Here is a 10528-nt window from a genome sequence, read left to right as displayed (position 1 = left end):
CTATGGCGGACCCGCAGCCCTGCCCTAAGGAGCCGGGAGTCTCAGTGTGCCTGTAACGGCTGCAAGCACCTCTGAGGGAAAGCCGCCCTCAGGATCGCCCGCTGCCAGACAGTCCTGTTTCTCCCCGTATGAGTCCTGGGTCCCCAGAGACTTCCCGGAACTGGAGATCAGAGCCGTTGGGAGTTTGTGACTCCCTCCGGATTCAAAAAGACAGCCGCGTCCTCAGGTGCCAGACCCTTTCCGTGTGGGCTTGTGACTCCCTCCGGATTCAAAAAGACCGCCGCGTCCTCGGGTGCCACCCCCTTTCCGCGCGCGAGCCCCGCGAGATCCCCGTACCTCTGCGCTTCTCTCCTGCAGCTTCTGCGGGTCTCAGTGTGCTTTTCCTTCCTTCTAGTTGTAGAGTTTACAGTCAGCCAGGCTTCCTGTGGTTCTGGATGAAGTCCGTATTGTTTCTCTGAGGTATTAATCAATTGTTGTGCGCGGCATTAATTTCCCTGTGTTTATCTCTGCCGCCATCTTAGTTTCTCTCTCGGGTCCTGAACATTTTTATCTGTGACAAATGATGGTTTAGAAATTCTGGAGTCCAGACAAAAATATCATCCAACAAAATAAATGTTCTCAAATATCTCAGCCAGTTTGAATATCTAAAGTTTGTGTTGTTGTTAATGCAGGGCCCCTGTCTCTCTCTGTCACACGCACACACAGAAGGCACACATACAGACTGGCCTTATTGCGTTCCCCGAAGCATGCCAAGAGGCTGGCAGTGATCTTGATTTTAGTTTGTGAATTCAACCTGGGGACAAACGTCACTGAAATGCCAGGCCAAGAAAAGATGGCCTTCCAGTGAATTTTAGACTGTGGAGCCTCAAAATTCTTAATTAAAATGGTTCAAGTAAATCTTGCGTATTCTGGCAAATCAATTTAAAATTATGAAAAAATCAGATTAATTTCATCCCAATCAGTTATTTGTCAAGCGGGATTTTGTTTGTGTGTTGCTATTGCAGCTGTAGCTCCAGGACATGTTGGCAGGCTAAGAAATGGAGATCAGACTGAGAAAAACCAATGGAATGCTAAGCTTTCAGAGACAGAAGTATACATAATATTACAAATAATTCACTATCTCAGGGGATATGTAAAACATGTTCAGTATCATGCAAACTGTGGTTTATAGATGTTTTCTGCACCATCCTTACATCACCTGAAGTCACCTGAATTACAATCCTGGCTCTGTTGCTAACTGTAACCTGGGGCATGTTGCTTTACTTTTTTATGCTTCGGTTTCTTCATCTGTATAATTGAATGTGAAATAATACCTATTACATAAGGTTTTTGAGGAATGAAATGAGATGATATCTGTTAAAGCACTTTTAAACATTATCTGGCACATTACAGGTGTTTTTTTTTAAAAATATATTGAGTTTTTACAGAGAGGAAGGGAGAGGGATAGAGAGTGAGAAACATCGATCAGCTACTTCCTGCACACCTACTGGGGATGTGCCCGCAACCAAGGTACATGCCCTTGACCGGAATTGAACCTGGGACCTTTCAGTCCGCAGGCCAACGCTCTATCCACTGAGCCAAACTGGTTAGGGCACATTACAGGTTCTTAAAAATAACTTATTTGAGTTTCTACATTCCTGTTCCATGCCGTTCCCATCCCTCTCTTGTTCTCATTTAAGAAAGAGATGTGTAACAAATACAGCAAAAGAAACTGGGTTTTCTACTGAATTAAAATCTAGACTATATACTTCTGTTCCCATTTTCCCCCTTTAGCTCCAAGAGGTCTTAGTATAACATAACATATAGTAATACTTGGCATTGACATAACCTTCAGCTGTACCTCCGGAACATTCATTTACACTGCATCTGATCAAGATCTGTTTCTTCATGTACCCAGCCAAAATTGAATCATCTCGCTAGTCATTACATCTGCCTTTCAGCAGAATCAAAAATCTTTAAGAGCCACATACTCTATTCTAAATGTTTAAGAACCTCATATTCTATCCAAACCCACACTATTTAAACTTCCCTGATCCTAAGAATCACTAGGGTGCTTATCTAAGCTCAGATATCTAGACACTCCCAGACCTTTTAAAACAGAATTTTCATGACAGAGGCCTCAGTTGTCAGATTCAGTACAAATTCTCAAATAGCTTGAAACTTTTAGACAATGTAAAAATGTCAACTTTGGGGCTTGAATCCAGAATGCCAAAATCAGGATTCAAAAGTTTTTGAAATAGGATATCCAGGTATTGTTTTTGAAATATGTTTTTATTGATTTAAGAGAGGAATGGAGAAGAACACAGAGAAGCATCAATGATGAGAGAGAATCATTAATCGGCTGCCTCCCTCATGCCCCCCACTGGAGATCGAGCCCATAACTCTGGCATGTGTTCTTGGCTGGAATCGAACCCGGGACCCTTCAGTCCTCAGGCCGATGCTCTAGCCAATGAACCAACCAGCTAGGGCCATAACCAGGCATTTTTAGTTTTACCAAACATCCTTGGAGCGACCCACCAGAAGCAACATAACTTGTAGGTTGTTTGTGTTTCTACCCTTTGATCTAGTAAGGGTATTTTTCATCCCATAGGTCAGACACAGCATACAAAGGGTCATGTCTACCAAAGGTGAAGAGCAGAGCTGTGTTCACAAAACCCCTTCTCTTGTGTGACTGTTATTATGTAATTTGTTGCTTCTTATGTGAAATTTGACATTATTGCAAACTCTTTGTTAAATGATCTCAGTGTAGAGTCAATTCTACACCTTTTGTGGTAAACTTTTATGTCACTTCCTGATTATTAAAAAAATCAACTCTTTATTCCTATTTAACCCACTCAAAGTGACTTACCTTACTTTTTTCCTTTATACTTTTTTCCTTTTTATTGGGTGACATTGGTTAATAAGATTATATAGGTTTCAAGTATATATTTCTATTATACATGAACTGTATATTGCATTGTATGCCCACCACTCAAAGTCAAATCATCTTCCATCACCATGTATTTGGCTCCCTTTACTCTTTTCTACACCCCCTCCCTTCCCTCTGGTAACCTCCATACTGTGTCCAGGAGTTTCAGTTTTATATTCCACTTATCAGTGATAAATGGTTCTTAGCTTTTTTCTGACTGACTTATTTGGCTTAGCATAAAATTCTGAAGGTCCATCCATGTTGTCACAAATGGCAGTATTTCATCTTTTCTTATGGCTGAATAGTATTCCATAGTATATATGCACCACATCTTCTTTATCCATTCATCCTTCGAAGGACACATTGATTAAGTGATCTCGGTGTAAATTTCGCGTCTTGGCCACTTTGAATAGTTCCGCAATGAACATAGGGGTGCGTATATCTTTGTGGATAAATGTTTTCAAGTTTTTCTGATAGATGGTTGGGTCATATAGTAGCTCTATTCTTAAGCTTTTGAGGAGGCTCCTTACTGTTTTCCATAGTGGCTGTACCAGTTTACATTGCCATCAGCAGTGAATGAGAGTTCTTTTCTCCACAACCACTTGAACGGCTATTACTTGACTTGTTGATAATAGCCATTCTAGCAGTTGTGAGGTGTTATCTCATTGTAGTTTTGATTTGCATTTCCCTAATAGTGAAGTCGAGCATCTTTCCATGTATTCCTTGGCCATTTGTATGTCTTCTTAAGAAGATTTCATTATCTCTTAGGAAGATTTCATTATCTAAGAGTTTGTTTTATTTTTTGTTAGCTGTAGAGCATTTTTTGGTTTGAAAACAGACAACCTTGTTTTATAGATACATGATTTCTTGCTATCATATACATACACAGCCTACTAAATAAAAAACAGTACACATTTACTAACAACATGAAATTCCTTGTTTGTAGCTGAAAAAAGTGATACATCAACTATTTAAAGTTTATAAACATAGAGTTGCGTGTCTATCTGAACTCATGAGCTGCTCCTTTACATGTTTTGACAGGAAGAAGCACTGCATGGGTTTCGAGTGAGTGATTACTTTGAATACATGGAAATTTTGGAACAAAACTACCGACCAATGTTGCTGAGAGACATGCGGAACATTAGAGTGCAAAGCACATAGATCATGAAACACACAACTTCATTTTATGTTTTGTTTATTTTAAAAGGAAATGAAGGGACACTATTGTTGCCTGTCTGCATTCATAACAACATATGCTTTGTGGAATATACATATTATAAATCAATACTGAGTTTATTAATGTAATGTATTCAAGTAGGCATTTGCTCAGTTTTTGATATGAAATGGATTCGTTTTTATAAGATTGCTTTTTTTTGTATGGTTGTTATAGAATCAGATCTAGCTAACCTAAGGCCCTTCATGTTTCATAGTTATTTCCTACCTAGATCTCCTGTTTCACCAGATGTTTAAAATATCTTTTTAACGAGCTTGGAAAGAAACAGCAATATTGTAAATGATTTCTTTACTAGCCAGAAAGAGTCCATAGAGTCAAGGAAAAGACAATTGTTTTCTTTATTATTTTTTTTGAATTTTTTCTGCACATTTAAGGAAAATAGACAAAACCACAGCTGCTTATTTGACATGTGGAGGAACAAATGATATTTATTATGGCAAGTTGTAGGAAAATGTCATCCCCAGACATAATTGTTTTTCTAGGAATTGCTTTTGATACCTATATCAATTTATAATTCTCCATATGAAATGTAGTCTCTACATGGTTCATTTAAAAGATAGATTAGTTATTTCATACTGATAAGCATTTCACTCTCATTAGTTATGCATTTTCCTTGGTGATAGATTTGATTTGTACTGAATTGAAAACATTAAGAAGAATAGATTTCTAAATTATTTTAAATTACCAACAATATGTTTTATTTAAATAGAAGTCTCTGCTTCAATGAGATTAATAAAATATGTTAGGGTCTATTTTCTTATAACTGCCACATTTAATATATGAAAGATAATACATAAAAATATTAAATTGGTAATTTTTCAGTCAGCAATTTCAACAAGTTTTTAAGTCAACCATTAAAACCATTCTGAAGCTCCTCCCCCCGCCCCCCTTTTCAACCCAAAATGGCTCCCCCACAAACTCATTTTCCTTTTAGGATGTTGAAATATCTGGTACTGTACAGTTTTCAGTTTTGTGGTATTTAAGCTACTGCAATATCAACCTTCCAAAATCAGATCTTATGTTGTAAATGCCAACAGTAGCTTCTCAGTAATGGTTTTCCTAAAGGGCATTGAAAAAGTTGAGGAAAGAAAATTGAGCAAGTTAATTTGACATATTGCTCACTTTATCTCTGGATGATATAAGTAAGAGAGTCCTAGGTGACCCAAAACACCAAGCTTACTAGTAGTGTACTTCAAACTTAATTTTGAAAAGCTGTTCCACAGAACCTGTAATACATGTTTATGGGTTCAGTCCTTTCCATTCTGTTCCTGAGCATCGTTATTGGTCCTAAGGAACTTACAGCTTTATTTCTTTTTAAAAATTTCTTAATGGTAATTAGAAATGCTAGTGGAGGAGAAACTGTAACTTAATTTTGTAATATCCATTGGTGATTTTGACTGGAAAATGAAGTAAGATCTAGATAATAACAATTACAATTTGGAAAAGTGACTTCAGCTGGAGCCAGAAAGCTTTGATTTTCGTTTGATAAATATCTTATGAACAGTGACATAAACAATGAGCAATTTGGTGAATAAATGCCAACAGTAGCTGTTAACATGTTAGCTATTGTATTGCTAACACTGAATTATTTTTGCACCTATCTTTAAGAATACTCTTTAGAATAGAAATAAATACACTCCTCTCTTGCCTCTCTGTTTTGTTTTCAATTATTTAAAGTATAAGTCTGTAGGACAAATTTATTTTTAATTTGTGAAGGGACCTCATACATTGTACAGAATTGTAATAAACTATTTTTATTATAAAATATATACAAATTTATGAAAATTTAAGTGCACATATATAAAACTTTGAATATTTGTTTTCAAAATTTAATCTTTAGCCCTAACTGGTTTGGCTCAGTGGATAGAGCGTCGGACTGCGGACTGAAGGGTCCCAGGTTTGATTCTGGTCAAGGGCATGTACCTTGGTTACGGGCACATCCCCAGTAGAGAGTGTGCAGGAGGCAGCTGGATCGATGTTTCTCTCTCATTGATGTTTCTGACTCTATATCCCTCTCTCTCTCCCCCTCTGTAAAAAATCAATGAAATATATTTTTTAAAAAATGTAATCTTTATAGTTATGCCTTCTCATGCCAAAGAATATGGGAAGGTAGAGTAAGTCTCATAAATTCATGTTAACTTCCCAACAAAATTCTACTTGAATTTATGATTATTAAATTATTGGGTGCTCTAATTTGCTCTTCTAGACATTCAATCAATTATACCTATTTGCCATTGTGTGGCTAGTTGGTGTTAGCGTGGCCTGGAACCTTTAAATTCAATCCTCTTTCAACTCTATTATTGATTTATTTATTTAGTCACTCAATATGCCTTAATTAAATTCCTACTGTGGATCAGGCACTTGGTTACCTATGGTTCTAATCTTTTCCCTCATTCAGATTTTCGTGGTAGTAACAGATTATATTTTCTACTCATGTTTTCCTTGCTAGTTAAATATAACAGAAAAGAAATAAAAGTCCTGAACAATCCAATGTTAGACATATTTTTGTAGTTTGTTCAATTTTTCTTTGTTTTCTTTCTGTTTTAATAGGTTAATTTTTCATATTTTAGATTTAGTGATGTAGACCAGATTGATGTACCATGGGTTATCAGTGCATTTTTAAATTGTTTTCTATTTTCAAGTGATAAATTAATATTTACTTTTATGTGACATAGAATTTTACTAATGTTCTTTGTAACAAAATTGACATCTACTTTTCTTTGGCAGGATAGTAAGAGAGTTATTACTTAAGTCGGTGCCAATATATTTACTTATCAGATGAGTTTAAACAGGGTCAAGGTCGTTAGCTTCATATAAACCCAAATTTTCAGCACTAGCAATATTTTAGCCTTTAAAATCAGTTAATTTCTTTGGCATGTTTCCCACCCCATAATCTTCTATTGGCAGTAGGCCATCATGAAATGCTAAGCACCATGGAAATAATTGGACTGTCGTGTTTGCTAATAGAGTGTATTTGAGATACATTGGGGGAGACAGTTATTAAAATGTTGGCTGTTCAAGTTTGATCATCTAATCTAGTATTTAAATGTTGAACTGCTGTTATCAGGATATGTACCTGCTATTTTTTATTGAATAGCACATTTTTATTTAACCTTTTATAAAAATGCTAAAGTTCACTTCTTATAGAGCACCTCTAAAATATAATCTTTTCTTTTACAACATCAAATATAATTAACTATAGTTTTATTGGAAATCACCAGAAAATGGAAAACAAAATGCTTCATATTGTATCCATAACTGCCTACATTTTTCTTTTAGTTGCCCTCAAAGCAAAATTTTCAAATTAATATTTTGTTTAATGTCATGAAATTATTTTGACTTAAAAAATGTATTCATTAGAATGGATGATGGGTATAGCAGAGATTGGTAATGTTCACTGGTCAGTTTCCTCTTCCTGGGCTAAGTGTACTGCAGAGCATTTGATCAGCTTAACCAGTGTTAAGCAAACCGCAGCATAAATAGCAGGTGTGCTTTCTCTATGAGTTTTCTTTTCTCTTTCCTGGTGCCCCTGGAGCCTGGATGCTTGAATTTGCGAAGAGCAAAATCTCTTGCCAACCCACATTGGATTGTGAGCTGAGGAAGAAATCAATCTTGCATTAAGTGATTGAAATAATAAGGTGGTTTATTATTGTATACAGCATTGAATACCCTGTTTGCTTCTCTGAGTTTCTCCATTCCTTGTCCCTCTTTTTAATAATTTTTGATGTGTGCCGATGGGCATGTTCTTAATTTCATGGTGTTTTATTAGATTTCATATTGAGACTCTAAGTATATTATCTAGTACTTACAATTAAGAAAGTTTCTTTGTATCCTTCATTGATATCTTTACCAACTAGCCAAGAGTTCTGTGGACATAATAGATACCATTTTGCTATCAGTGGAAGTGGGGTGTTCCCTGGTGGAAGTGGGGGATCCCTTTTCCCACTGAATATTAAGAGGTTGGGTCATCATAATATCTTGAGAAAAAGAATTTTCTAAGGTTCATATGGGAGGAAAAATGATCTTTATCTGCATGGAATTACATCCCTGTTTTTCTGAAGTCCCATTTCCCTTAAACCAGTCCTGGAAGTGGTGCAGCTAGGGGCTTAGCAGAGCTAGAAGCAAAGCCAGTGCCCAGCGTTTCCGTTCCATGGTGGAGCTGGGTCCAGCACAGCATCAGGCTAGTTCTAGTCCATCAGCCCATTGTGTGAAGTCCACATGGCTGTGAGCCGTGTGGGTGAATACAGGAGCGTAAGAGTCCTGCAGCCTGGAGCGAGGACCAAGAGGGAGAACTTTGTTTAGGCGCTTGTGTATCTCAGATCTTCCTGGTTTGCAGTGGTCCTGTTCCCAGGTGTAACTGACAGGAAAATACCTTCCCTGTGTCACGCAATCTTGCCTATAATATTTGCCTTCTCTTTGCTCCTTCCCTGATCATTAATAACCCAGGTTGTTTACAACAATATCAATTAACTAGCAGATATGTGTACTGTCGAGGAAGTCTTGTTTCTGTAGATGAAGGCTAGGACATCTAAAGAGAGCCATTAGGGTAGCCATCTCATCAGCGAACTTAAATTTGATCGCAGTTATGTATTTTAAACATTATCCTATATGATAATTTTTAGCAAATGTAACCTAATTCTACTTTCTTCATTTTGTTACTTAGAATCATTTGTATGTTGGAAAAATATTCCCAAGTTCGATTGTCTTCAATGAATGTAAAACCACTGCTTACTGGGAAATTGTGCAAAGGCACTGGAGTGTGTAAATAGAAGGGTTTTTCAGTTGGGCTCCAGGTTCGCAGGAAGACTAAAATATGCAAGCAGATAAGATAAGGTTAGATTAAGTTCCCGATCTATTTAGCCAAGGATGTAGAAAGTTATCAGGAGTGAGGAGGCCATATTGAACGGGAATAGATGTAGCATATTTAGTGTAGGTTGGCCCCTAAGTCAGTAATTAGGGAAGCTTATCTGCCAGTGAATCTGCAAAGTGTGATAAAAGATTAAAATAAGCTCTATTTCTCTTGTTCCCATTATTTTCTGTTTGAGCTTACATCCACACTCAGAAAGAGCTTGCTCAAACCCTTCATGTTCCTCTGGTTGAAAAAATGTTCACAGACTTTGGTTAGTTAGGCAGCCAGCTCTCTGGGACAAAGCTGCTGCTCAGCACGTTTACCAGTACCTCTTCTCCATCACCTGCCGGCATCTTTATTTGCATGCGTCCTCCCTAGGGGACCAACTGCTTTGAGCCTTTTTGATCTCCTTCAAAGACATCCTGTTCTCTACTCCTCAGGCTGGAGCTTTACCTAACTTTAATGTCTTCAAATTATATCATGTCACATACTGCAGTGAAGAATACTTCCTCTCCTCTTCGTCTTCCTCTCCCCCTCAACATCCTCTCCCCCTCATTTTCTCCTCTCTCTCTCTCTCTCTTTCTCTCTCTCTCTCTCTCGTCCTTGGCTGGAATCGAACCCTAGGCCCTTCAATCCCCAGACCAATGCTCTAGTCTACCCACTGAGGCAAACCAATTTGCACTCTTCTCTCTCTCTTTTTTTTAGGGCCTAAAGTAGAGGGTTTCAATCATCTTCTTTTCTCTGGTAGATTCAACTCAGACCACTTGTTGAGGTTGAAGCACTCACGTTTGCCTCTTGTTGATCACTGAGAGAGAGAGAATTCTACAGGGCCCTGTAGTTCAATTGTGAAATCCCTACATGAGGAGAGAGAAAAGGAGAATCTGTCATTCTTTTCCATGTTTTTAATATTCAGAAATACTCCCCAGAGAAAATTGGGGAGAAGAGACAGGGAATAAGGTTATGTGTATGTGTGCCCAGCTCCTGATAAGCCTTCTCAAACTCCGAAAGAATAACAAGGATAACTCCCTGTGGACCAGAAGGCATCTCTGGTCAGCCTCCGTCTTGAAGAATGTCTTGGCTTAGTAGTCCTTTTCCAGAGAGCAGATTGCCTAACTGAGTGAAGAAGTTGCACCATGTGTATGTTTTTCATCCCATTCCTCTGACCTCATCCTCTTAGATTTCTTCTCCACTAAGCCAATTGAACAGTTGTCTCTCAGACTCGGGCTCAAAAACCAGGTTCATCTATTTGCTTTAACATAACCCCTCCATTGAAAATTGAACACAATTCAGGAAGGAAGACTTGTAACATAAATGGCACCTGTGAATGCTCAGGAAATTAATCCGTTATACACATCATTCTTTTTTGAGGTTGTTTTATCTTCCTTCTAAAGAACTCAGAAACTCAATGGCAACTTGAAACAGAACCCAATTTAGTCCTGTCATTAGACCAAGAGGGTTTTATTCTCCCTGGTCCTCTTTCAGATTTTAAATGGCTGTGGTTTTATTCCCCTTCTCATCTAATACTGGAACATATCCA

The 10528-nt window shown here is 37.7% G+C and overlaps 1 protein-coding gene across 1 annotated transcript in view; it reads left to right on the top strand.

The window, feature by feature from the left end:
* TBC1D32 (TBC1 domain family member 32) overlaps window positions 1-5789 on the top strand; it is a 114283-nt gene extending 108494 nt beyond the window's left edge. The window contains exon 33 of the mRNA XM_006778431.2: window positions 3950-5789. Within this exon, the coding sequence (XP_006778494.1) occupies window positions 3950-4069 (120 nt within the window). The 3' untranslated portion in view covers window positions 4070-5789. The remainder of the gene's footprint in view (window positions 1-3949) is intronic.
* Window positions 5790-10528: the final 4739 nt, after the last annotated feature.

The sequence above is a fragment of the Myotis davidii genome, unplaced genomic scaffold (assembly GCF_000327345.1).
Source record: "Myotis davidii unplaced genomic scaffold, ASM32734v1 scaffold147, whole genome shotgun sequence".
In the NCBI taxonomy this organism is placed as follows: domain Eukaryota; kingdom Metazoa; phylum Chordata; class Mammalia; order Chiroptera; family Vespertilionidae; genus Myotis; species Myotis davidii.
Note: the sequence above shows the minus strand (reverse complement) of the source record. Positions and strands in the feature narration are given on the sequence as shown.